Source organism: Tursiops truncatus, chromosome 15, assembly GCF_011762595.2.
Source record: "Tursiops truncatus isolate mTurTru1 chromosome 15, mTurTru1.mat.Y, whole genome shotgun sequence".
Lineage (NCBI taxonomy): Eukaryota > Metazoa > Chordata > Mammalia > Artiodactyla > Delphinidae > Tursiops > Tursiops truncatus.
In genome coordinates, this window is record NC_047048.1 from 70,381,684 (window position 1) to 70,409,450 (window position 27,767).

Genomic DNA, 27,767 nt, shown 5'->3' on the forward strand with positions numbered 1-27,767 from the left:
CAAAACTTCAAAGGAGGTCAGGGGGACTAAGCCACTGGACCCAAATCACACAGCTGAAATGTGGTGGAAGAGACTGATCTTATGTAATCAAGGGTAATCTTTGGGGATTATTTGTGATCACAGGAGGGGAGAGCTGTTAAGAAAAATATATCTATCCAAAACTTGGAAATAGTCCAAAAACGGATAACTGCACGTTCTTTCAATGGCATAGTACAGCATCGTCTAACAGACTCAAAAATTACCTGATTCTCTGGGAGATTGTGCCTTTGTTTTGATTCCTCCTTCATTATTGATTAGGGGGTTTACACTCTGTAAAGGAAGATGTTAACTTGGGGGAAAAGCAATGAAGATGTGAACGATTTTCGTCTGATTACAAGGCAAATGAATTTTTGCCTGTAGAGACACAAATGACTTCTGGCCAGTACAAAAGACTAGAAGCCCCAGAGGTGATAGCTTTATTGCTCTCCAGGGCATTGACCAGTTTCTTTCTCTTGTATTTCTTTGAATCAACTTTACCATCATGCTGATTCTCATTGATGAGTTAAACGAAAAATGCAGTACTAGACTTAAAAAAAAGACAAAGAAAGAAAGAAAACAGAAAAACCCAGGGCTCATACCCAGGACATGTGTGCATGCATGTGTGTGTGTGTGTGTGTGTGTGTGTGTGTGTTCAAGCCCGGGAGGAGCGGGGCCAGCCCCCAGGTGCTGCAGGGCTGGGCAAGCAGGGAAAAGCTGAGGAAAGTCCAGCTCTGCCTGAGGCTGGGTCAGGTCCCCTTTGGCAGGAGGTCCCGGACTTCTCTGATTTCTGACTCCTCTCACCCGGGCAGATGTCGGGGGAAAAGAGACCCTCCGCCGACCCCGGCAGAAAGGCCAAGAACCCAAAGAAGAAGAAGAAGAAGGACCCCAATGAGCCGCAGAAGCCTGTGTCGGCCTACGCGCTTTTCTTCAGAGACACTCAGGCCGCCATCAAGGGACAGAACCCCAGTGCAACCTTCGGGGATGTGTCCAAAATCGTGGCCTCCATGTGGGACAGCTTGGGAGAGGAGCAGAAGCAGGTGAGCCTCCGTCCCTTTCTGGGCCATCCCTCAAGCCTCTGAGGTCAGACTTGGAAGGTCTGGAACCAGGCCCAGCCTCTGGAACTAGAGGCTCCTGCAGAGGTCTTTGCTAGGCTCAGTCTGCCCATCTGTAAGCTGGGGAGGTAGGACCCTTCTGATCTGGCTGTTTTGCAGCTGCGTTCACTAGCCACTTGGTTAAGTGGAGAAAAAAACTGGACCTCTGCTTCCTCATCTGTTAAATGAGAACAGGCATCTTCATCCATCTTGGCCTCCAACTCTTAAAAGTCTGGGGTCCAAGCCAGAGCTTTCTTATCCGCTGACCAGAGGCCCGTGGCCTCCTCTCAGGGGCCTGCAGGGAGAATAGGAGCAGAGCTAGCTCCGAGGTAAATGCCAGTTACCAGCCCTGTGAGCTCAGGCTGACCACCTGACCTCTCCTCGATACTGCCCACATCTCGGATCTTTCAGGCCTACAAGAGGAAGACCGAAGCAGCGAAGAAGGAGTATCTGAAGGCTCTGGCAGCCTACAGGGCCAGCCTTGTCTCCAAGGTAACACCTGGGATCCCTAGGCCCAGCCCTGATAAGAATGGGGCCACTTGAGGGTTAGAGCAAGAACCAAGGCGGGAATGGTCAACACCATAGGTCTTGGGAGGGATGGATAAGACCAGTGTGGTCCCTTCTCCAGTGCACCGCCTCTGTGCCAAGCTCGTGCTTTACATGCATAGTGTACATGCATCTCATTTAATTCTTCCAAGAAGGACCTGTTACACAGTGGAGTTAAGCGACCTGCCTGTGAGTAGCCAGCTTGTTAGGTGGCTGTACCGGGATTGAGACCCAGTTTTGCCAGTCTTCAGATGTGGCCTTTCCTCCCGTCCTGCGCCCTCTGCCTCATTCCTCAGCCCCAGCACTGCAGGAGGCTCAGCACTGGCAGTGGTTGTGTGGTCCACGGGGGGCAGCGGGTGGTCTGGAAGCTGCTACAGAGGACATGGCTTCTGGGTTAGGCCATAAAGGGCCAAGCGAAGAGGGTGTCCCAAATCAAGGGAACGGCCCACACTGAGGCGCAGAGGCTGGGGAGAAGCCTAAGTAGAGGATAGCCCAGCTGGACGATGCTGGCCCCTCGGGCCAGGCTGAGAAGCATGGGTTCTCCCGTGGGCAGGGGAGGCCCCAGGGATTAAAGCAGGGGTGGTTGGATGGTCAGAGCCAAGTGTGCTCGACCCTGGATTATCTCTGGTGAGTCCCCAGCTCTTTCCCCAGGGGCCTGAGGGCCATCCAGGAGCCACGCCAGTGGGTGACAAAACCACACAACCTCGTGGCCCAAGTTCTGGCTTATGCACCTTCTCCAGAGTGACTGGTGTCTGTCTCCTTCCAGAGCTCCCCCGACCAGGGTGAGACGAAGAACACTCAGGCGAACCCACCGGCCAAAATGCTCCCACCCAAGCAGCCCATGTACGCCATGCCAGGCCTGGCCTCCTTCCTGACGCCATCCGACCTGCAGGCCTTCTGCAGCGGGGCCTCCCCCGCCAGCCTTGCCCGGACACTGGGCTCCAAGTCGCTGCTGCCAGGCCTCAGTGCATCCCCGCCACCGCCCCCCTCCTTCCCTCTCAGCAGCCCCCTGCACCAGCAACTGCCACTGCCGCCCCACACCCAGGGCACCCTCCTCAGCCCACCTGTCAGCATGTCCCCAGCCCCCCAGCCTCCCATCCTGCCCGCTCCCATGGCACTCCAGGTGCAGTTGGCCGTGAGCCCCTCACCTCCAGGGCCACAGGTAAGCAGGGTCCAGTGAGAACATGCCCCTCGGGGACCCCTTGCAGAAAGGGGAGGCAGCTTGGGATTCCAAATACTGGCCCTGCCACTCACCGGCTGTGTGACCTCAGCCTTAGCACCTTACCTCTCTGAGCCTCAGTTACTGCAACTGTGAAATGGGGCGAGTACACCTTGCGTGAGATGCTCTGGCTGCGGAGAACAGTTGGCAAGTAGCCAGACAGATTCTTCAGATTCTTAGGGTACCTCAGACCCTCCTCCCTCAGCCTCTGTCCATTTCTGCTCTCTGGCTGGAGGGGTTGAGGCCACTGTGGCTTCTGCTAGATCAACCCTAGCTCCTGGCTCTCCCCAAAGCCTTTGAAGCCAGATCCCCCGAATTGCTCCACAGACACTGGTAATTACAAGGCTTGCTTGGCCCTGGGAGGTCACTCAGCCCAAGAAATCCATTTTACAGAGTGCGAAACTGAGGTCCAGGAAAAGAAAGTCTGTCACCCCCTCCCCCCCATGTAGCTAAGACAAGGGTTGAATTTTCCAGAACGTGCTCTACTAGGGAAAAGAAAGAAGCGTTCCAGGCAGAGAGGCAGAGCGGAGATTTCTTATAAGCCGGGGAGGTGTCTCTGTGAACACACCCCCGTCCCCTCTTGCTGCCTGAGATGCACCCCATTCTCTCTCCTTTGCTCACCGCCTCCTCCCCACCTCGGCAGGACTTCCCTCACATCTCTGAGTTCCCCAGTGGTTCCGGATCCCGCTCCCCTGGCCCATCCAACCCCACGAGCAGCGGAGACTGGGACAGCAGTTACCCCAGCGGGGAGTGTGGCATCAGCACTTGCAGGTCGGCCCTCACCCCACTCGCCCGCCCTTGGTGCTGCCCTTGTCCTGCCTACACGTGGAGCGTGAGGACAGGATGACAGGGTGGGAAAAGACAAGGGGGACACCGCAGGTCACTGTCAGCCCTGCAGGAGGTTCTCTTGGCCACCGGGTGCCCGTCGTCTTCAGGAGAGGACCAAAACAAGGCCCCAGAGGGACTCAGCTGGTCTGCTGCCAGGCCCGCAGGGGAAACTAAGGCCTGTCTTCACTCTTGCTGGTTTTCCTTCCATCCTGTTCTTTTTCACAAGTGCATGACATGGCATTCATAGCTAAGCCATCTGTCTTCAGTCAGCTTCCTCAGAAGCAGAGCTTGAGGCAGGGATTTGGGTGTCCTCGACGATGTATACATGTTCAGGGAGAACCTGCAGGAGACGGGGTGGGGGAGGGAAGCAGACCAGGGCAGGGAGGGAGCTTAGCGAGGGCGTGGCCTCAGCTGGAGACTGGCTTCAGCCTGGTCCCATGGGAGCTCTGGGCCCCAGTCACAGCACAGACTTGGTCTCCTTTTGAGGTTTGAGCTTTTTGTATCCGCTGAGGACCAGGTGGTCCCCTGCCAGGATTCCAGGAGGGGTGTTCGGTTCTGCCCAGTGGGTAGTCAGGGAGGGGCCAGGACAGACCCTCATTCATCCTCAGAGGGGCAGCCGAATCCAGGGAGGGCGTGAAGGGCCAGGGAGCAGGTGTCCTGATGTGCCCTGGGCCTTGTGTCCAGGCCCTTGAGGGCCAGGGGGGCGCCTGGGGCGGGGTGGAGGTGTCACATCCACTCTGACAGCCTCTCCTTTCTCCCCCAGCCTCCTCCCCAGGGATAAATCGCTCTACCTCACCTAAGCCCACCTCCCTCTCCTCCCTGAGGCTTGCTGGAAGGGCACTGCTCAGAGCCTGAAGGGCTGACAGCAGAAAAGAGGCCTTGGCAGGAAGCAGGGTGCCGGAGAAGAGAGAGCAGTGACACGACCACGGCCCCGGGCTGAGTCTCTTCCTCAACCTCCCACCAGACTCTGCAGAGGCAGCGCACCGCCCGCCGCCAGCCCAAAGAACCTGCAGGAACCTTCCGCCCCCTGACCTGCTTGCTTCAGGGTTACTGTGGACCCTGCTCCTCTCCCTGCCACCGTACCCCACGTCGGGACGTCTGGCCCCAGCCCAAAGTCGCGTGAGCCGCCCCTGGACGGATCACTCTGCAGCAGAAACCCGCCCCCAGATGCATAGGGCAGGGACCAGCTCCGCCCCAGATGTGCAAATACGGTTTTACAGTGCGAACAAGACATTATGAAACATAAACTGTTGGCTCCGTGTAAGTACTAGTTGACTAAGTGTTTTAGAAACTGTGCTGAAGACACCTGTAAGATTATTTTGTTGCAGGGTGGGGAGGGGTGGGGGGAAAGTAGATTCCTTTAAGGTAAAAAGCATTTTCTATGACCCTTAGCACATTTTTTTAAGTGTTATCTTAAGGGAGATGTGCACGAAAGAAGCAGCCAAACCGTTTTATCGTCTGTACAGCAGGAACCGGACGATTTCTAGCCACACTCAGAGACGTTGCGCTTTTTTTATTTTGATCATACGTTTATTTAAAATGGCCAACAACGACTTCTGTCTATTTATAAGGAACAACTGAGAACGACACTGCAGTTTATCATGAAGTGTGCGTGCTTTGGGGGCTCGGTTTGGGTTTGGGTTCTTAATGTTTGCAGCCGTTTTCTGACCCTGCAAATGTCTGCCTCGGTGCACAGTGCTTCTCTCGAATTTCTTTATAATAAAACTTCTGAAAAGTTGGCAACAAGCCTGTCTCTCCTTACACTTGGTAAGCCAGGGCCAGGCCTTCTGGAGTGGACTTTGGTGGTGGCTTCACCAGGACAGAGCCTCTGGTGTCAGTCAGATTGAGGGCAAAGTCCCACCTGCCCTTTCCCCACCCCCAAGGGTCTCTATGGGTGACAGAGCCCTGCTGGCCTCAGTCTTCCCATCTGTAGAAGTGGGATAATGATGGTGTGAACACGTAGGGTTCTCATGATGATTCCAGGCGCTCTGGCATAGAGTGCTGGCCACGCAAGGGCCCTCACGGGCAGGTGACCGCAGTGAGTCCCTACTGACCACTCCCTCGCCGCCGATGGGGCCTCTGACCTCTGGAAGCTTCCAGTCTGGTGGAGGTGAGAGGTGGGTTCAGGACAGCAGGAGCCCAGGGCGGGCAGAGGGACTCCTCCAAGCCCGAGTGTAGCCAGCATCCCAGACAAGGAGAGGCTCCTAGCCAGGTTTCCTGACAGATTTTAGGGGGTGGTACTTCCCAAAAAAGTAATAATTACGTGACTACTTTAATTGTATCTGGAAAAATCACAGTCGCTGGTGTCGTGGAGCTCTGGGGAGACTGCAGCTTTTGCGCCCCATGACACAGCTATTTTGAGGAGGGGGACAGGTGCTGGCACCCCAAACCAGGCCCATGACCCAGACAGAGGAGGCTGCACGGGCCTGGCCCCTCGTTCTCCAATCATGTAGCCCCGCTTCGCCCAGACAACAGCTCCCAGGATGAGGCGCAATTTCTCTGTGGGCAGTTTCCCCCCTCACTGGAGGGGCGCTTTGTAATCCACTTTGGAAAAAGAAAAAAAGAAAAACCAGCCAAACAAAGACAACACGCTGTCATGTCAGTAGCATCATTGCGACGTGAAGCATAAATATTTCATGTGGTCACGATTTCCTTCCCTACGTGGAGCTTGTCAGTAACACACTGATGACTTAGTTTAATGTTCGACTCTTGCTTCGACATTGGAGAAAACAGCATCATTGGGATCTATGCAGACAACCCCAGATAACAAGAGTGCAAGGCTCTCGGGTTCTTGCTCTCGAGGCGGACACTCCTACCTGCCCCGCCGCCCATCGCTGCACCAGGAGCTCAGGATTCCTTTGGACACATCCGCATGCCGAGGCTGGCCTCTCTCTCGGCTGCAAGGGACAGTCAGAGGCACCCAAGCAGAGTCTGAATACACTGCCTACATAGATCAGGAGGTGGCCAAGCGGGTGCGTCCTGCGGCCCCAGAGAGTGGAAACAGGGCCAATGGTCAGTGGAAGGTACAAGAAGGCTGATTTCAGGGCCGTGGAGTCCACGATGCTAACTACAGTGGATGCTGTTGGTGCCTCCCCCAGATCGCTTTATGGGCCAGAACCCATCTCCCAGCTCCTGAGTGGTGGCCACTCACAGTTCTCAGCGGCCCCCTTTGTCCCAGTCATTGCCCTGGACCAGGAGGGGATGCCCCGTTCCCCAGAGCTATCCTCAGCTAGTGACCGAATAATGGAGCAGCCGGCTCCTTGGTACCACTCATGCTCCAGAGCTCCCGGCAGATCATGATGCAGCAGGTCTCCATCCTTGCTTAGCTGCTTCTCTACCCTGCCCTGCTTCCCTCACCCCCTTCTGAGAGCACCCACCTGGTAAGCTTCTTGACCCAGAGATCCCATCTCAGGCTCTATTTCTCGGGCCATGGACCTACCCATCCTAGCTGAGCACAGTGAGGCCACACCAGTAAAGTTCTGTATTCTTTCACTGGCTCTGGCCCCACCTTCAAATGCAAGACTTTCAGCCCCTGAAACCAACTCAAGCTTCGCGCAAGGGGGGATCTAGGTTCCCACATACTCACAAAGAAATCCTCTCCCCTAAGAAGTCCTCTCCCCAAAAGCAGTGTCTGCCGCCTTCTTCCAACTCTGCCCTGAGCTGATGTTGGTACAGCCCACGGATTCCCCGGGAGCCCGACGCCACACCCGCCGTAACAGCACTGAGGCCTCTGCCGCAGATGCCTTCACCCTGTGCTCCCAAACCTGCACCCCGGGCTCCACAGCCTCAGAATAGACCAGGTACCCCTGCAGCCACTGTGCCCCCGCTATGCCAAGGCCAGTCTGTGGCCTGGGCCCGCCGTACCTCGAGGTCACGTGCTATTGCCTGGACCCCAGTGCAGTGGCCCTGACACTGTGAGGACCCTCAGCTCCTGCCTGCAGCTACCCTCCACGCCCAGCCCACCCCCTGTCCATGAAACTGGCCCCAGAACCAAAACCGTTCGCCCTTCCTGGTGCCAAGCGCCTGCTTCAGCGGCATCCATCTCCCAGCCCCCCCTAAACACACTGGAATCCTAGCAGGGCTCCCAGCGGGGCCAAAGGCCGAGCCTCCCACCCCGGAAGGAAGGCGTGGCTGGTCCTAGGATTGCCTGGTGGTAACCCCTCCCTCCAGGGCTACGTACAGATTTCCACATTAGACCGATTGTGGGCAACATGGCACAGATGGGCCTTCCAATTAACTTTCGGAGTCCAGGATGCGAAAATTCAATGTATTCATTCAGCAGGAACGCAAATAACCGAGGAGTTACTCTCTGCCAGGCCCTTCGCTGAGCACCAGGGAGGCCAAGTGGAATCGAGCACAGATTCTGCCAGTCTAGGAGCTTAAGGCAAGCGGGGGAGGCAGAGGATGAAAACAGTAATATTTAATTGATGGTAAAGTTATAATTTCATCTCATAAATCACCAAAATATAAAATTAAAACTACTATGTGGCCAGTGCAAAAAGAGGGAGCCAGGAGAATGCAGAAGAGGGGTCCCCAGTCCGGCTGGTGTCTGTCAAAGCTTCCTGGGTAGGGGACATCTGGGCTGTGCCCCGCCCAGTGACCAGGACTGAACTGGAGGACTGGCCCGTGGTTGGAGAGCGCCATGCTTCCCTGACCCCAGACGCCAGAGGCTGGCCCTGTGGCTGTGATTCTCTAAAGGGGAAGCTGGGCGGGGAGGGATGCATTCAGAGTACGGGATTGACAGGTACGCACTCTGTATATAAAATAGATAAACAGCAAGGATTTACTGTAGAGCACAGGGAGCTGTATTCAATATCTTGTAATACCCTGTAATGGAAAAGAATATAGACATATACGCATGCATAGCACATGGGCACACACGCCATACACGTCACATACCACACGCCCACAATGCCCACGCACACACCCCGCTATATCCTGGCTAGTACATGATACGGGAAACTGTACCTTCCGGTGTAGAGATTAAATAACAACAATAATAACAATTTCGAAGAACTTTACATGTATTTATTAACTTCTTATTACTCACAGCAACTCTTGGAAGAGGAGACTTTTACTCACCCCAAGTCACATATGAGGAAATGGGGAAGGAACTTGCCCAAGGTCAGGTGACCCGTAGGAAGCAGAACCAAGATCCTCCCAGGCAGGCTGTCCCTCATCACAACGCCGTAGCCCTTCCTCTGTCTGGCCTCAGTTTCACGCCACATGCAGGGGTTACCTGGGCCTCCATCCTCCCTCCTCTCCAGAGGGAAGGTGTTCCTGCTGCCAGAAGGCACCCCTACCCCCCAGCCACCTGCCCATCTCTGCCCATCTGACGCTGACCGCGCTTGATCTTCTGCCGGCAGAGCCAGGCTTTGCAGTGGAGGTAGGCTGCCCTCCAGAGGTTCCTGTTAAACACAAAGCGGGTTAATTGGCACTCGTTCAACAAATATTTAACGAACTCTTGTTAAGTGCCAGGCGCTGTGTGTGGTGTTGCAACACGGTGATGAATAAGATAGGCCAGGTCCCCACCCTCTTGGAGAAATAAAGCATTAAACGAGGATACCCACCAATACATATAAGACATCACGTGATAAGGTTGCTTAGAAGGGCCCCAAAATAGTTGCTCTGAGCAAGAATAATGGGTGGTCCTGTTAGATTGGGAGAAGGCGGTGAAGGAAGGGCTTTTGAGGAAGGGATCCTGGTGGCTTTCCCTGCTCCAACCATCCCCTCCCACGCAACGCGGGTGTAGGTGGTACCAGGATGCTGGCTCGGCGAAGAGGCGCAGGTTCACGCATCTCTTCGGGAGCTCTGGGTATGAGTGTGTTGGGGGTGGTGATATTTGGCCCCAACTGTGAATCAATTTCTCTAACACGTACACCTCAGAGGCAGCCCTGGTCACCTGCACTGGGCCATTGGAACCGCTCCTTCCAGCCAACATATTTTTACACAAATAACTCATGAATAAGAAGGATAGTTTGAGATGGTGACAAATGCTCAGAAGGCAACGTAATAGGATGACACGAGAGGGATGGGTGGAGGGAGCTTGGGGTCACTTCAGAAAGGGGATGGAGGTTACCTGAGGAGGTAAAGGAACCAGCAGTGACCACATCTGAGAGGACAGAGTTCCTGAGAGAAGAAAAGGCTCATGGAGAGGCCCCGGGGCAGGAAGAAGCTGGTTTGTTTTAGAATTAGCAAGGAAAGAAGTGTGGCTGGGGGGTGATCAAAGGGGAGCGTGGCACGAGATGGGATTGAGGATGCTGCCAGCGGCCCGAAGGGCACTCCTAGGCCACAGTAGGGAGTTTGGCCTTTGTCGTCAGGGCAGCAGGAAGTCATTCAAGTGAAGGAGGGACACAATCCCAATTGCATTTTCACAAGGTATCTCTGGCTGTCGGGAGGAGAGTAGGAGTCAGGGGGCTGTGCTGTCCTCCAGGGAAGAGAAGATGGCGGTACCAGACAGGGTGGTGACAGTGGAGGCGAGGGATGCGCTCGGATGGCTCGGATGCACTGTGTCACTGGAAATGACGGGGACTCGAGGTGCAGTGGCACAGGGACAGTTGCTGGCCGAGAGAAGCAGCACAGGGCGAGGAGTCCATAGCCCTGGCTGCAGGGACCTCAGCCCCAGTCTCTGTCCTGCTATATACTCGCCGGTTCCACCATGTAACGTGGGACTCTTACCGCCTTTGAGGGGTGGGAAGGGAATCAGACAGAGTACTGGGCAGGAAAGTGCTTTCTAAACTGCAGCCGTGAAGCAGTTAAAGGAACCACTATGAAGACATTCCAGTCGAGGGAGAAGGGGACGTCGAGGCCACCTGTCATTTAGTTGCTGCTCTTGGGTATGGACTTAATTGTGTCCCCTCAAAATTCATATGTTGAAGCCTAACCCCCAATGTGATGGTACTTGGAGGTGATTGGGTTTATATGAGGTCATGTGGGTGGGGTCCCCACGATGGGATTAGTGCTTTTATAAGAGACCCAGAGAGGAGTAATTTCTCTCTCTCTCTGTCTCCCCCCATCCCTCTCTCTCCTCCCCTCCCCACCTCTCTCTGCCATGTGAGATCACAGTGAGAAGGCAGCCACCTGCACCCCGAAGAAAGAGCTCTCATCAGACACTGGTGGCACCTTGATCTTGGACATCCAGCCTCCAGAACTGTGAGAAAAATCAATTTCTGTGGTTGAAGCCCGCCCCCCCCACAAGTCTGTGATACTTGTCGTGGCAGCCCAAGCTGACCGCTATGCCCTGAGAATTAGTAAGGACTCTGGAGGGGCAAGAAAACAGGGGCAGGACCCCGCGGCGCTTGGAGCGTGCAGGACCAAGCCGGGCTCGGCGGCATGAAATCACGCCTGTGGGACTCCCACAGTAATCTCATGCTACCTTATAATAGCAATTAGCAGGGACACGGAAGGAAGGATGTTAATATTCAAGGTCCTCATCTTCAACTTTTAAACCAGTAATACACGTATGGAACTTAACAAGTCAAACTGTACTACGCGGCTTCTAACAACACTGCTCTCCACGCCTTGCAGGTCCACCTCCCACCGCCTCCCTCCAGACCCTCAACGCTTTTAGTATTTCCTCTGCAACTCAACAAATAAATAGGGATGGATACGCTGCTATGTCGTGATTTACCCATTTTTAATATTATTTATTCACTTCTTTGCCCCATCTAAGGAACACCTACAACACCTCTGGAGGACCTACTCTGTCCCAGGCATTTCACATATAAAGTCCGTTTTATTTCTCACGCACCCCTGTGAAATAGTTACCATTAACTCCATTTTACAATTGAGAAAGCAGAGGCCTAGAGAGATGAAAAAAAATAATTAAATCCAGAACAAGTCCGTGGCAGAGTCAGGGTTTGGACCCCAAGTCTGTGGCCCCCAAAATACTCACACATGCGTCATAGGGTTTCTCCACCGTGTCACTGTGGACATTTGGGGCCTGATAAGTCTCTGTGGGACTGGAGTGGGGAGCAGAGGAGGAGTGCTGTTCTGTGCATCACAGGATGTTTGACAGCATCCCCGACCTGTACCCACTAGATGCCAGTAGCATCCCTCTCCCTTATGTGTGGCAGCCCAGAATACCCCCAGACACTGCCCATGACCCCTGGGAGGCCAAACCACCCCCAGCTGAGAACCACCAATATATCGGAAACGGGCTCGTCTTCTGGTTGCTGCGGACCGGTGCTGCCTTAGGCGGCTTGGCCTTTTGAGGGTCCCGCTCTGGCCACTGCCCTCCCTATGGGGTGAGAGGTTCATGCAGCCAAGGAGACACGCCTACCCAGAGCCTCTGCCTTTCTGAACAACGTTCCGTCTTCCAGGGCCTGAGCGGGCTTAGGGCCAGTTCTCCTGGCTGTTAGATTGTACGCTTCTACCCCTGAGAGGTGGCCCAGAGTGTCATCGACGGGGGAGGGAGGTGGACAGAGCCAGACGTTTGAACTAGGTGGTCTGGACACAAATGCCAGGCCCCTCCGCTGCAGGCTGCTTGTCAGAGGTGGGAAGACAAGGCTGGTGGGCTATGGGTGGGGCCCCATTTGTATCTTGTCTTAACCTGCAAATCTCAGGGCTGGCCTGCTCCAGACCCTGGCCGCGTGTAGCTGGTGGGAATGTGGTCATAGGCCATAGATTTTTAACACATCAGTTTGAAGAATTTATTCACCTCTCTCTGTGGGGAAAAAAAAAAAAAGGATTTAGTGCTCATATGTCTCCATCTTTGCTCTCCCCTCCTCTCTCCTCCCGGTGAAGCTCCGTAATCATTGTGGTTAAATCAACATTTCACGTTTACATTCATCCTATCATGTGAACAAATGTTTACTGATGGGCCAAGGTGTGTATTTTAATTATACCTTCTCCTTGAATACTTTTGCTGTTTTTGGTTTTTGTTCTTTGGGTACTTCATTTTCCTCTGTCCCTCATTTCCCCCCAATCTCACAGAATGTGAACTTGTTCGGCATATGGTCAGATACTGGGTGTTCCAATGTGTTCTCTCCTTCTCCGGGCAGACTCACAGCTGTCGTCTGAAGCAAATCCCTTTGCTTTTCTCCACTGAAGGTCCTCGTTCTTCTGGATTCTGTTCATTCCTCTTTCTTGTTTTGCATGGTCATTGCGATGGAGCACATCTGCCAGTAGCTTTCTGAGAAAAGGTAGATCGGAAATATATTTGGGGCTCTGCGAGTGTTTTTATTCTCCCCTCACACTTGATTGATAGTTGAACTGGGTAAAGGTTGAAAGTAACTTTCTCTGTGAATTCTGAAGGTGTGGCTTCATTGCCTTCTAGCTACCAGTTTGCCGTTGAAGAATCTGATGTTATTCTGCTTCCCGTTTCTTCATACATTGCTTGCATTTTCTCCCTTCTCTGGTAGCTTTTGGTTTTCTCTATGTCTGGTATGTCTTGGGATGGTACCATGCTGTACATTGAGGTGGGTCTTTTTTCATTGACCAAAGCTCAGTAGACTCTTCCAATCTGAAGAGTGCTAGATGGCATCTCCCTACCGACTACTTCTGTCTTACCCCTAGACCATATTTTTGAACTTAGAAGGCAAGAGATTGGCTTCTCTGTGCTCTTATCCATGAGGATAAGATGTGCTCTTATGATCACTAGTAGGAGAAGAACGTGAAGAACAAAGCACACCAATTAATTCTTCCACATGGTGTCTCATGCCAGGGGTGAGGGGCGTGGCAGGGAGTGTTGGAGCTCCTTCCTCTTCTCTCCCAGCCTGGCTCTAGGCCGCAGACTTACATCCTGAGCTCAGCCAGCCCTGCTAAGCCCCCACCCAGACCACCTTTGATGAAGACAGTGTATTAGACAGCTTGGACTGCCATAACAAAATGCCGCAGGCTGAGTGGCTTAAACAACAGACATTCATTTTCTCACAGTTCTGGAGGCTGGATGTCCAAGGTCAAAGTGTCGGCAGGATTGGTTTCTTCTGAGTCTTCTCTCCTTGGCTTGCCGATGGCCACCTTCTCTCCGTGTCCTTACATGGTCTTTCCTCTGTGTGCAAGAGTTCCTCGTGTGCCCCCTCCTGTATGTCCAGATTTCCTCTTCTTATAAGGACACCAGTCAAATTGGCTGAGGACCCACCCTAATGGCCTCATTTTAACTTAATCGCCTCTTTAAAGGCCCTGTCTCTAAATACAGTCACATTCTTAGGTACTGGAGGGTAGGACTTCACCACAAAAATTTTAGGGGAGACACAACTCACTCCTTAACAGACGAGGTGGTTGATGTTAATTAGTAACCCCACAGTGCTGGTTAAGTCCAACTACCGGTTCATGGGCCAAGCAAAAGGAAATCAGAAAAGACACACAAATCGGGAAAAATTCTGCATGGGTCCATGAAGTAGCTGATCACTCTGATCGCCCCCCTTGGGAGGATGCTGTGAAGCCCAGACGCGTCACATCCACCTCCAGCTCCCCATCGTCTGTCACAGGAAACCCACACATCCGACGTGGTGCATGCACACTGCAATTACTCAAAGAACATTTGCTAACATGTCAGGGGACAGCACTGCAAGACAGGCCTGCCTCCCATGTCTCTGGAATGACATTGGGCCACAACCATTTGTCATCTCTGCCTTCCTAAACCTCCAAGCTCCCCCAGTAGTTTTTTTTTTTTTCAGTCCACAAAATGTTATTAGAATAAAGGGAGTCAACACACTGTCATTGGCATAAATGAAGTTGCAAATTCAAATGGCGTCAGAGTTGGGCAGATAAGACCAAAAAAGGAAAGAAACGACAGTCTGACAGGGTATGGTGAGGACCGTGGCTAAGCGGAGAATGGTGTCCTGCCAAAAAGCATTTAAATTCAATGTGTTTTAAAGCATTTAAATTCAATGTGTTTTAAAACACCAAGCTGGCCCAAACAAGACAAGTTTGCCAGCCAAGTGCACCCTCCAAGCATCTAGTTTGTGCCTTCCATTGAGGGTATGGTTAAGAGTATGGGTGTTGAAGACAGACAGACAGACCTAGGTTTAAATCTTAGCTTCTAATCTGCAAAACACAATGGCCTTTGAAAACACAGAGCTGTTGTGAGGAATGTATGAAATAAGGCATGTAAAGTACTTGTGCAGGGCCTGGCATACAGTAAGTGCTTAATTTATAGTAGATTTTATTATTATGGTGAATCAGAGAATAGCAATGGTGATGAATTTTTTTTAATTTTATTTATTTTTGACTGCGTTGGGTCTTCGCTGCTGCGCGCGGGCTTTCTCTAGTTGAGGCGAGTGGGGGCTACTCTTCGCTGTGGTGCACGGGCTTATCGTTGTGGTGGCTTCTCTTGTTGCGGAGCACAGGCTCTAGCTGTGCAGGCTTCAGTAGTTGCAGCACACGGGCTCAGTAGTTGCGGCACACAGGCTTAGTTGCTCCATTGCATGTGGGATCTTCCTGGACCAGGGCTCGAACCTGTGTTCCCTGGCATTGGCAGGCGGATTCTTAACTACTGCGCCACCTGGGAAGTCCAAGGATGATGAATTTTCTTAATAAAAGCAGCCTTCTCTTGAGCACATTCATGAGAGCATTCATGTATGGAGTGGTGGCGCCTCCTGGTGGTCATTTTCAAGAACTGCAGTGCAGTGTAGCAGGCCTAACAGCATGGGTAGTAGCCAAGGTGGGCTTTAGAGTCAAATAGTGAGTTTGAATCCAGTTCTGCCAGATACAAGTAGGTAACATGGGTCATTCACCTCCACCCTTACCCTGCATCTCCTGCTCCCAACAATTACGATCCCATGGAGTGGCTCTGACGGCTTAATGAGACAATATAATATCATTGGCATGCAAGTGATATGAATAGCTCTTAATAAGTGATGGCTATGATCCTGGCGCCCCACATTGCCAATATCCTTCCTCATGTGAGCAGGGAAACAGGTGTATGATTATTTATTTTTTCTTCTTTTGGGTGGGGGTGAGGAGGGGTTACTTTGGCTTGGAGCACCCGGCCAAAAACCAGCTCCCCTGTGGATAACTGACATTTTTCCAGAGTAAAATATTCCTTCGGATCATGCATTGCTCTATCCAGGCTTCTCTTTTCCAGTGAAAACTCCCCTGGAAGGATGACTATTCGTGTCAAATGCCCAGGTGACGATGAGTGTATCAGCTGCTTTCCTCCCAGGCTGAAGGGGCCTGGGAGACACTCTGTGTGGTCGTTATCTCCAGCCAGACCCCTCACTCCACACCCACCCTCTGCCCCACTCGCTGTTCTGCCTAGAGAGGGGACTTCCTTCCTTCTCGGAGGCCAGGAGGGAAGGAAGAGCCTAGGCTGAGAGAACTGCCCTCCAGCTCCTCCCTCCCCTGCCCCAAGATGGAAGACCCGAGGCCATGCCTGGGCTCAGACTACAGGGTCTCCCTCACCCCAGCTCCCCACACGTCAGCCTTGCCCATCTTCCCATATCCTGCCCACACCTCCTTCCAAGCCCCTTCTGTCTGGAAACCTGGGAAGAGGGGCCTCCACCTGCTCCCTGAGCACCCTGTCCCGCTGCCAGGGGGCGAAATAAGAACAGGGTAACAGCTCACGCTGACGAAGCTGATCTTGAAGGAAGTAATCTGTTCTGTTCTCAGAGGAGGTGCCGCATGGCCAAGAAGCACTAATGAAGTCTCATTGCTAAGAGAGGTCCCTGGATAAGAGGTAGTCAGAAACGGGGACCTCAGTCCTACACCCACAAAAATGAATTCTGCCAACAACCCAACAGAGCTTGGAAGCAGATCTTTCTCTTAGCTGAGCCTCCAGATGGGGATGTAGCTAGCCAACACCATGACTTCAGACGCGTGAGCCCTTGAGCAGAGGACCCAGTTAAAATGGGCCAGACCCCTGAGCCACAGAGACTGAGATGAGAAACAGGTGGTTGTTTTCAGCCCCTGTGTCTGGGGTAATTTGTTACACAGCAATAGAAAATGAATACAACCTGCAAACCAGGTTGCACTAATGGTGGCAGTTAGGGTTCGATTGCTAAAGAAAACTCACAGGACCCCAGATGACAATACCTATAATCTAAGGTTTATTGCAAGAAAAGAATTCAATATAGCAACTGCCCTACAGTACAGAGAGTCATCACAGACAAAGACTGCCTCGTAACCAGGTCCCGAAGGCTGTTTGTGAGCTCCAACCATCCTCCCCTCTGCAGGGTCCTACTAGCTGTGCTTTCTTTCTTGGATCAGGGAGCCTAAGATAGAGTCTTGGACCCTGCTGGTCACATGGGCACATTCTTGCTATGTAACCAGCCCCCGTAGCAGAGCCTTCTAGGGGCCTCGCGGAGACCAGGTGCAAATCATTAGTCTCATTGTTATCAATAAACCATGCTGACAAGCTGTTATAAACTGCTCCCAAGCTCACCTTGAACCCATGGTTATAAAGCGTCACAGTTAATCAGTCCATTGCATGCCTTGAGCAGGGGTCAGCCCTGTGCAGGTCCATCTCTTGCTTCAGCAAAACAACAGGCTAATTCCAGGCCTCCTGGAATTATCCCTCTCGGCAAATGGATTCAAGTTTTTTCTTCTTCAGTCAGCTGGAGCTCTTCTTGAGACCATCCTGTGCAGTGACGGACAGGCAGCAAAGCCACAGAAGCAAGAGCCCCAAGAGTCTACACTTCTGCTCATGTAACTTACACCTCGAGGACCAACTTGAGCCTGGCCTTGTACGTGCCAGCTCCCCCTGATGATGGATTGCAACCGAACCTGCCCAGATGTCTGGCTTAGCGGCCTGAGAGCCAGGCATTTCGTCTCTAACAGGACCCAACAGCAAGTCCTGATATTTTTCTCTGGGGAAGGAGGCATGACTTTGCTCCAAAACTCAAAGGTCTGTGCTGTGATTCTCCTGTTGGATTTGCTAGAAGCTCCCTATTGCATCTCTATTTGACATGGACTTTTCAATATCATTACATCTGATCACGAAACCCTTATTTTAAAAAGTCAGGCACCATAAAGCCTTTATGAATCAAGAAATCAAAGCCAGTTGCTAAGTAACTTGGTTTGGATTATTTTAGTCATTAATTCCAATCCAACTCCTCTGCAAAGGGGGTCCAGAAGCTCCTAGAGGGCCATAGGCAAAGGCCTCCGTTACTGCCGGAGCGGACCTCTGCTTCCCCCAAGGGCCGGGCTGACTGGCCCATCTGTTTGGTCCCCATGTGCCGTCCCCTGTAAGTTCCTCTCTCTCCCAGTCAAGGCTAGGTCTCCAACGGTTTTAACTGCCTCATGGAAGTCCCACATCCTCTCGAGTTGCCACTTTCAGCTCTAGTTCCTAGACCCACCAGCCCCTTTCCAGGACCACTTCCTCTCAGTTCACATGCCCTGCTTCCAAGTCACCCCTCCTCCTACCCCCCATTGTCCAGCCCCCGTTGTTCTGTCTCCCAGCCTTGTTACACACTCACAATCATGGAAAGGCAGTTAAGGGTAAGGTGGTGAAGAGCCCGGGTTTAGAGTCAGCCTACTCGGGGTCCATTCCCACCTTTGGCCCTGTGTGTCCAGGGGCAAGTCGCTTCACCACTCTGAGCCACCATTTGCTCATCTGTAAAATGAAAATAATGAATACCATGGCTTCCCTCACGTGATCAACAAACTCATCCCCAGAGAGTGGTTACTATGGCAATGCTGGGTTCATGGAGAGAGTGGGAAACAAAGCTCAGGATGGTACCCTCTGCTGACCCCACGGCCCTAGGGCATGAATATCTCTAAAAGATCGCCAAAAAGTGGGCAGGTAAATGACCTGACACATGAAGGAGCCTGGCATGTGCTCTCCTGGCAGGAGGGTCCCACCTACAGTCAGCCTGTGAGCAAGGGGTCACTGTCCCCTCCGTCCTGGTCTGTCACTGACCTGCTGTATGGTCCTGGCAAGTCACCGGCCTCTCTCCAGCCTGTTTTCCCCTATGACAAGTGAGGGCGCCAGATTAGCTGATCGCTTAGGCCTTCCACCTCTGCCACCTTGGAAGTCGTTTCCTCGAGCTTCTTAAGGGAACCTTTCCTTCTGTGCCCGAACTCTCTCAAGAAACTGTGAATTATCTCACCCAGCCATTTCCAACATATGAATCCCCTCGGCCATATCCCTGCGCGGTAGCCATCTGCTCTTAGCTGGCTTATCCACAGTGACGGGAAGCTCACTCCTTTGCTGTGGGAAGCAGTGTAGTTCTGTGGAAAGAGCACAGCCTCTGCCCTTCCTTCCCTGCGATACCCTGAACCAGTAACTCCATCTCTCCAAGCCTCAGTTTCCTCATCTGTAAAATGGAGAGACATATCTACATCGTGGAGTCGTGAAAATTGAATAAGGGTACATTTATCACGTGCTCAGCCCATGCTGGGCACTGTTCTCGGGGCTTCATTCATAGTTTTAATCTTAAGAGGCAGGTGGTGGCATAACCATCATCTTGGAAAAGGAAGTCAAGAAGATTTGAGATGTCAAGGGATGGGGCCAGGATTCAGACCAGCAGCCTAACTTTAGAGTTATTGCACTAAATCACACAGCTGTTCTGTCACTGGATAGAGTAAGTGAAGGGCACAGCACAGGGCCTGACCCACAGCTGCCTGACTCCGTTGAATGTGGGGTTTCCCTCCCTGGGTGGACTGGAGAGAGAGGGAGGGAGGGAGAAATTCAGCCTCCATAAACACAGTCAGAAGTTTGGACAAAAAATGAAGAGCTATTCTAATTTCCGCATACATGCAAGTTTTGTGTTCTACAGTTTTGGTATTGCTTTTATTTTGAGCTACTTATTTGAGGGTCCTCCATATAACTTTTTCAGGCTTGAGGCCTCCATAGGTCGTAGTCTGAACCTGCATCTCTCCCAGCGCAGCCGGATCCTTTGTGCGTTCATCAGAAATTATGAAAATTCCCATCTTAAAAAAAAAAGGAAATTCCCATCTTGCCACAAATCCCTAATCTGAATCCCACAGCTCCCAGGCCCCCTCCCTTTTTCTGCCCTGGAAGAGTCCTGCCAAGACCCCAAGGCAGTGGTCAGTGATCACAGACCCTGGCAATGCCCACAAGGTGGTTTTAAGTTCCCCTATGGCACAAGACACCTTAACCGGATCCTGGACCTGGCAGAGGACAGGACAAACTTCTAGAGCTGCCAGTGGCCAAGGCTGAAAAAGGAACCAGCCAGGCTGTAAGCTGTGTTTCGCCACCAGGGGGCGCCCGACTCCGACCAACCTTACCTGACTCGGAAGTTCCAGAGTGGGGCTCGGGAATGAGCTTTCTTGCCAAACCATTCCAGGTGATTCTAATGCAGCCGTCCTCCTGCTCTCCACCCCACACTCCCACTTTACACACACACACATCCAGTCTACAGACTAGTCAACTGGGCTGGCTGCCCACTTGCCCTGCCACCCTACCCCACACCCCTTCTCTTGGTGGATTTTACCCAAACCTCTGCAGATTACCACTCACTCCCACTCCCTCCATCCCTCCCGTAGTCCCTCCAAACCCATCCTTCTTCCTGGGGATCCCTGGATTATTCCAGGGTTTTGACAATCTCTTTACCACCCATAATCTACCTCATTTGATTCTTACAACTGCACTGCCTGTGAAGAAGGCAACAGGGCAGGAACGATGGTCTCCTTGGCAAAAGAGGAAGCTGACACCCAGAAAGAGGGGCTGACTGGCACGCAGAAAGCCCTGGCAGAAAGCCAGGGCTCCTGATCGCCAAAGCACCCCGGGACCTGCCTGCACTCAAGCCAGTTGATGGGCGAGGGACCCTCCCCTCCAACCATCTCACTGGGGGCTCCTGGCCTTGAGAGAACCTTAATACTTATCCACAAACAAGATAACTGCTTTCCTGCCCTTGACTTGCTGTGTGACCTTGGGCAAGTCTCTTCTCCTCTCTGAGCCTCTGTAGAGTATGAAGATGGTCTCTGGGTCCCCCCTCTGACTGAGACATTCTGTGACTCTCTGACGGGGGCGTGAATCATCTCCACCCCCTTGGGGCTTCTGGGGTCTCTATCAAAATGCAAAAGGCTTGTGAGAGGACTGATGACAGCAGTTTCGTGCAAAAGCAATAAGGATCCCAAAATGGAAAGTCTGCACTTCTCACTGCTCTCAACAGCTGGGCTTTACATAAGCTTCAACATTTAACGTTATCCTCGCTACAACCCCAGGAGGTAGTATTATTATTTTCCCCATGTTATAGATGAGGAAACTGAGGCTCAGAGAAGTGAAGTAAGTACGCTGAGCAGGACTAGAGCCCAGGGAGGCCAATCTCAAAAGGCAGGCTCTTTGGGGACTTCCCTGGCAGTCCAGTGGTTAAGACTCCACGTTCCCAATGCAGGGGGCATGGGTTCGATCCCTGGTCTGGAAACCAAGATCCCTCAGGCCACACAGTGCAGCCAAAGATTAAAAAAAAAAAAAGGCAGGCTCTTTCTTCTACTATATGCTGCTTAGGGAATCTTCTGGAAGTCTGCTTTAGAAACCCAGGGTCTGCCTTAGAAGGTCTGTGGCCTTTGGGGCATCCCTCCAGAACTGAAGCCCTTCAGCCACCCCTCAGGAGGTATTATGGGAACTGTAAGAGAGAGACAGGGCCTGGACCAGCATGACCCAGGGTCCCGGGCCTCTTCTCCTTCAGCCAGTCCCTCGTCCTGAGCCCACAAGCAGACACTGCAGCCCAGCCAGAGCCTGTGAGCAGATGCAAGTTTATTATGGCACAGACGGCAGCTTCCTGAACCCTCACCCCAAACACCAGCCCCCAAACAAGGCCCCGGGAGGGAGCTCTGGCAGCCAAAGGCTTATATCCCTGGCCCCGAGCCAGACCCGAAACCCTCGACAGTGACCTCAGAGCGGAGGCCTGGAGGCCGTCAGCCCTGAGCAGTGCCCCCAGCCCACCCCCCTCATCCCCTAGCTGTCCAGAAAAGCCCCCACACAGAGGCAGAGCCCTTGGAGGATGGGAGAACCCACGGGCTCCTCTCCGCGGAAATGCAGTCCAAGGTTCCAACCACGCCTCGAGACCCCAGCGGTGCTTGAAACAGCAAGTGTGAAGCTGGAGGGAAGGTTCCCAAGTATTGAGGGAGGAGGGGAAAGCCGACCCCATCAGAAGCAAACTCCAGGTCAAAGAGCTGCCCCGGAGAGGCCAGACCACAACGCCCCAGCCCCCAGGGAGCAGACAAACAAAGACAGCAGCTGCCCCCTCCAGCTCTGCTTAAGTGCCGCGGCCGCATCCTTTCCCCCGGCTCAGCTTGGAGGGGCCTGGAAGACCTGCCCTCCATCCTCCCCGGGGCAGAGGCCACAGCCCTCAGCCTCCCCCCAGCAGCAGCCAACACCAAGGCCCAGAAGGATCAGCGTGGCGCAAAACATCTGTTAACGGGCTACATGCAAATACCATCTTCTGCCAAGCAAGCCGAGGGGCTTATTATCACAGACTGTGCCCAGTGGGAGGCCCAGACTTGCTCCCCTCTCCCTGGGAAACGCTGGCTGACAAGCACCTGTCTTCACACCTGCCCGAGAGTCAGCCCCAGTGAAATCTGCCTGGGCTTCCATGCTCATGCTTCCCCGAGCCTGCGGTGGCCCCTGGGAGCGGAAGCGGACAAATCAATTCACGGGGCATCCCCGGAGCTTTGCACCAGCCCCACGGCTCCTGCAGGGCGACCCCTTCTCCCCCCTCAGCATCCTGGAAGCCCCACATGCAATGCCAGCCCCAGGCTCAGGTGCACTCAGAGACAGGGCCATCCTCACCACCCCTTAGCCCTTCTCCCCACCCCCAACCCCTGGCCACCTGCTCAGTGGCTTCCCAGCCAAAGGCCCCAATTCCTCCCGTCTCTCCCTCTTCTACTGGTCCAGAGGGAAGCAAACTGGACCAGTGGGAGGAGACAGAAGCACTGTATCCTGGGATATTCAAATGGAACATGTCCATTTCCTCTACTGTCACCCAGAATATCTGTAAGCAAGGGACAGAGTGTGGGCGGGGTCCGGACTGCGATGGGAAGGGCCACTGGGCTGTCGGAGTGTCTCCCTCGCTGGCCCACCGCAAGGATCTTGTCACTCCCTCCACCTGCCCGAGAGGCTTCAGCCCAGCAGCCAGAGGATAAAAGAAAGCAAGGGAGGGTAGAAAGAAGGCGACTGGGATTTTAACATCCTGGTTTGGTGACTTCTCCCAAAACACAGAAAAGCCCAGGGAGGGGGTGACCCAGGGGTGAGGCGAGGGAGTGGATGAGGATGGGGGACAGAGCAGATCAGGGTGCTCAAGACCAAGGCTCTGCCTTCAGGGCTTTCCCTGCCACTGGGCAGAGAGCTCCCGGAGGGTGCCCGGCCCTTTCTCTCCCTCTGGGCACCGCCTGCGTTGGGCATGGGCGCCACGGGAAACGTCCTTAAATGTCTGTGGTGTGGATGCGAGCTGGACCCCCGGCATCCAGGTCCAGAGTCCAGTCCTCCTTGGCTGCCCTGTGGGGCACTGCAGAAAGATGGGTCCACGCGTCCTCAGCAGGAACTCCTGGCTCTGCAAGGATACGGCAAGAGGGTCAGGCGAGGGAAGGAGGGAGCGGGGAGAAGGGCAGGAAGGCTGAGGCTCAGCCAGGCTCCAGGCAGGGTTCAAGCCTCAGGCCTGATGCTCTCTGGGGCAACATCTCCATCACCACCACCAGCCCCGCCTCCCCAAGCCCCCAGGGCAGCCTTGCCCCTTGGCTCTGACTCAGTGGGACCAGATACAAGTCCCGGAGGCCTCCCCTGGCCCTTGCAAGGCCCCCCGCTGGATGCTGCCTCTGCCTATTTACTGTCTCTGCCTGTTCCCTTTACCTGGGACACTCTTCCCTTTCTTCCTCCTCCCCCACTGCCATCTGGCTCGCCCCTCTCCATCCTTCAGATCAGGAAGTTGGCAGTCCCCACCGCAATCATTCCCAGATCCCCTATGAGACATGGACCCTGCCTAGCTCAGCATCCACCCGCACGCCAGCACCTACCAGGCTAATATTGTCATTGGCTATTTACCCGGTGACAGGACAAGGATTCCTTCTCCTTCTCCTCTGGGACTGAGTAGGAACCTCCAGCCCACACTAAGCTAGGATCAAGGGAGGGGGTCTCTGATGGAGTGGGGGAGGGCAAGAGGCAGAAACTCTGTTAGCATCACCAAGCACAGGAATTATAGTGTAAAGGCTGGTCCCGGCAGGAGAAAGATTTTATTTGCCTTGTAGATATTTCACCCTGAGACCAACCAGGGCCTTTTTCCTTCACCCCAACCCAGCCCACTTCCTTTCCCCCACACCCCGATCTTACCCAGCCCCTGAGCTCCATCACAGGGAGAAAACCAATTGATGGAACCAACTGACTGAGAGCAGGGTCTCAGGAAGAGAGGACTGAGGGCGGGGGCGGGGGGTGGGCAAGTAGAGGGTGGGAGCAAGAGAGAATTGGAGGACAGAGAGAAGAGGACCCGGCCATGCCAGGTGGCCTCAGTCTAGACCTGCGGGGGTCTGGGGGGATGGAGTCAAGAACGGTTTTGCTTGACCTTTAAACTGCAAGACTTTTACATAATGAGCTGTAAGTTAAAGGTTTACTCTCATGTTCACCCCCTTTCTTAGGGCAGGAGTGAGTCCCTGCTGAATCCTTAGATCCCAGCGAGCAGGTGCTCAGTAAACTGTGCTTAAATTAATGATGTGTTAGTGAATGGCTGAATGAATGAAGCCCCCAGTGCTCACCTGACAGAGACCCGGTGCTCTGCGAATGTTGAGCTAATGAGGGGGTGTATGTGTGTGTGTGTGTGTGTGTGTGTGTGTGTGTGTGTGTGTGTGTGTGTGTGTGTGTGTGTGTGTGTGTGTGTGTGTATTGTGTACTGGGAAGAGATGATCTCTCAAATCCACACTCTAGGTCCCTGCCTCTGCTGGGGGACGGGCCTCAGTTAACCACAGGATGGTCCGCTCGGCAGGCAGCTGGCCCTTACTCTCCTCCCCCAGGGGCTCCCATCCCCTCCTCCCAGCCGCACCTGGTGGATGAGGTCAGGTCAGGAGGTGAACGAAGAGGATGGCCAGGCCAATGTTAAGCAGAATCACCATGCAGATGAGGACGGTGTTGGGGACCTGGGAACAGTGGAGAGAGGCTGCCTGAGTCCCCGGGAGAGCACACCCCCACCTTCTTGCTCACTGCTGTGCCCAGCACCGGGACACACCATCAGCGCTGGAAGGATTCTTGGAAATAACCAAACTGCTCAGGGTCCTGAGAGGGGCAAGAACGTATCCCAGAGCACACAGTGGGCAGAGCTGGGCCTGGAACCCAAGAACACGGCCTTCCCCACTGCTAATTCCTCTGGGGCCACAGCTGTCAGTCCCTCAGAGCCCAGCTTCAGTCTTTGGCGCTGCAGTTCCTAGCTCCCAGCCTCCCATAGCAAGCCCAGAGGTCCAGGACCCAGGCCCCCCACTGGGCCCCTCGCTGCTACACCTTGCAGCTGAGGCTGGGAGCCTGATGGACAGGGGCATCCCACCCCAGCCACTTAGGACTCCCAGCCACCTCCTTCTCCAAAGAACTGCCCAGACAGCGGGCACACAGGCCAGCCCCCTGCCCCAAGGTGGGGGGCTGTGTTGTGTAACCATGGATCAGGCTGCACTTAACTAAGGCCACATCCCGCCTGCCCTGTCCTGCGCCATCACCCTTGCCGCCTGGCCATCTGCCCCCGAATCCCACTCCCAGCTCCCCCACGCCTGGGGAACCCGACTTCCCACCGACAGCCTCACCTCCTCCACCTCCACCTCCGCCGCCGTCGCCGCCTCCTTCCGAGCCTTCTTCTTGGCCCCGGCCTTGGTCAGCCGCGCCTCCGTCTTGCGGGCCTTGGCCTTGGGCTCGGCCTTGGGGACGATGGGCTTGGGTTCCAGCTTGGCGGGGCTCTCGGGCGCGGATCCTCGGGGCGGGGCCGCCGTGCCGGGGGCGGCCGGGGACGGGGGCGCCGAGTCGGCCGCGGGGACCTCGGGCTCGGGCTCGTCCTCGAAGGGCGGCGGCGCGGGCGGCGCGGTGCGCACGGCGTAGCTGTGGTAGCCCTGGTAGAGCGCCACCTCGGGCTCCTGCGACCGCACGGACGGCGCCTGCAGCGCCTCGATGGCTATGCGCTCGCTGGCGGGATGCGCGGGGCTGCGACGGCCAGCGGCCTCGGACGGCGTGACCGGCCGGCTGCCCTCGCCGCCGGGCTCGCCGTTCCAGGCGCCCGAGCTCAGCAGGCCGTCCTTGGACGCCGCGGCCGGCCGGGGCCGCTTGGGCTGAGGGGGCGTCCCGGCCGGCGACGGGGGGCCACCCTCGGGCGCAGGGGTCTCGCGCTCGTGCAGCTCCGGGCTCTCGCGGGGCCGCTCCGAGAGGCCTGCGGCGCCAGGGCCCCGGTGGGGGGAATCCAGCAGGCTCTCCGAGTTCTCCAGGATCTCCTGGAGCAGCCGGCGCTTCTGATACTCCGGACCTGCCGGGACCACACGGGGAGGCTGCATTCGAACCCGGTCCCAGCACTGGATGACCCAGGGCAAGCCGCTCTGAGTCTCATTTATGTACTTAGCCAGCCTTAACCTACGGCCACCAAATGCCAAGTACTGTTTTAAGCAATTCCCCAATACTAACTCATTTAATCATTTTAATAACCCTATGCGGTGTATGCTATTATTTAGCCTCCATTGTACAGATGAAGAAAAGGAGGCTCAAGAGAGGTAAAAATCACTTGCCCAGAGTCACTCCGCTGACCAAGGGCAGAGCCAGGACTGGCACGCAGGCTAGCCTGGCTCCAGAGTTTATGCTCTGTACGGTCACACTGGTCTCTTTCCATTCTCTTATCTGAAAAACGGGCCCAATCATACCTATTTCATAAATACTAACGGAAGGATTAATCGGGTGAAAAAAAAAATGCCTGTAATATGCTGAGCTCAGTGCCTGGCACGTGGTGACAGCTGTTGCTATGACCACCCAAGGGCGGAGGCAGCCAGCCAGGGTCGCTCTTCCTTGGACCAGCAGGGGGCGCACTGTGATGGGAAGCGACTTAACCTCCCAGGCACAGATCTGCGCTCCGCGGTCTTCCATCTAGTCTCCCTTTGGTCTTACGGCCGCAGCCAGAATGTTTAGAAAATACAAATCTAATCGTGCCACTCACCTTAAAACCCTCAGTGCAGGCAGCACCAGTCCCCCACCCTGATGGGCTCCCACCGCTCTATCCAAATGCAAAGTCTGTATCAGAGCCAGGGGGTCCTCCTTACTCTGCAGCCCCATTTCCCAGAGAGAAGAGACGGGCTGGAGTGGGGGGAGCCTCTGATACCCCGCCACAATCTCAGCATGAGTCCCCTTGTGCCATGCTTGCACCCATCCCATGCTTGCACCACGCTCCACAGATTCTGGAACTCAAAGGCATGTGTGGACCCACTTGAGCATCTCAGCTTTCCAACAAGCAAAGAAAAGGTGTCCACCCCCCCCCCCCAGGACCTCCCCCTACCCCGTCCTGCCCCTCCCCTCCCTGGTTGGCCCTACCTGGCTGGTAGAAGTCTGGAGCCAGTTCCCTGGCCAAAGTGCGGGCAATGTTGGACTCTTGGTTGGCAGCCAGGGCAGCCTGTTCTGCTGCCTCAGCTTTGGCCTTGGCGTGACTTGTCCTAAGGAGACAACATGGTGGAGACTCAGGATCCCTCCAGAGAACTAGTCCTCTGCCCTTCCTCCCCAACCCACAAAGAGACACTCTGGACAGAATTTTCATTCACTCCAGCTGTCAATGAATATTTATTGAGCCCTGTGGTCCAGACTGCTGTGCATTCCCCAGACCACTTCCTCTTCATTCTGGACACACAGATGGACTACATTTCCCAGCCTCCCCTGCAGTTAGGTGTGGTCAGGTGACTGGCCAAAGCATTGTGGGAAGACAGGATTATGCCATTTCCAGACCTGGCCCACAGAAACTCCCCCTGTAATCCTCTTCATCCTCTCTTTTCCCCCTGTTGCTGGTAGAATGCAGAGGCCAAGGCCCAGAACAGGGAATTTAACCTCATTTGTGTCACAGATCTTCCTGGCATCTGGTGACACCGCTGGACCCCTTCTTGGAATGTTTTAAAATGCACAAATTACACAGGATTACAAAGGGATGCAATTATATTGACACACTGTTACCAAAATATTTAAAGGGACAAATTTGTAATATAATAATGTATATTCTTCTTTATTAACACTTTAA

At 54.1% G+C, this 27,767-nt stretch overlaps 2 protein-coding genes across 4 annotated transcripts in view; one reads left to right on the top strand and one right to left on the bottom strand.

Annotated features, from left to right (window-relative positions):
• The window catches only part of TOX2 (TOX high mobility group box family member 2), a 131,532-nt gene extending 126,819 nt beyond the window's left edge, over window positions 1–4,713 (top strand). Inside the window, exons 5-9 of the mRNA XM_019944049.3 lie at window positions 828–1,055; window positions 1,521–1,601; window positions 2,422–2,817; window positions 3,518–3,645; window positions 4,466–4,713. Coding sequence (XP_019799608.2) covers window positions 828–1,055; window positions 1,521–1,601; window positions 2,422–2,817; window positions 3,518–3,645; window positions 4,466–4,502 — 870 coding nt within the window. The 3' untranslated portion in view covers window positions 4,503–4,713. The remainder of the gene's footprint in view (window positions 1–827; window positions 1,056–1,520; window positions 1,602–2,421; window positions 2,818–3,517; window positions 3,646–4,465) is intronic.
• Window positions 4,714–16,668: 11,955 nt separating this feature from the next.
• Window positions 16,669–27,767, bottom strand: part of JPH2 (junctophilin 2) — a 65,789-nt gene continuing 54,690 nt past the window's right edge. Inside the window, exons 3-6 of one of the 3 annotated variants that reach the window (XM_073793020.1) lie at window positions 27,077–27,195; window positions 25,321–26,027; window positions 24,576–24,669; window positions 22,963–23,099 (exon numbers count right to left, since the gene is read on the bottom strand). In XM_073793020.1, coding sequence (XP_073649121.1) covers window positions 24,589–24,669; window positions 25,321–26,027; window positions 27,077–27,195 — 907 coding nt within the window. In that variant the 3' untranslated portion in view covers window positions 22,963–23,099; window positions 24,576–24,588. Of the gene's footprint in view, window positions 23,100–24,575; window positions 24,670–25,320; window positions 26,028–27,076; window positions 27,196–27,767 lie in introns of those variants that run through there. The other 2 variants (XM_073793019.1, XM_073793021.1) reach the window with 2 other exon arrangements.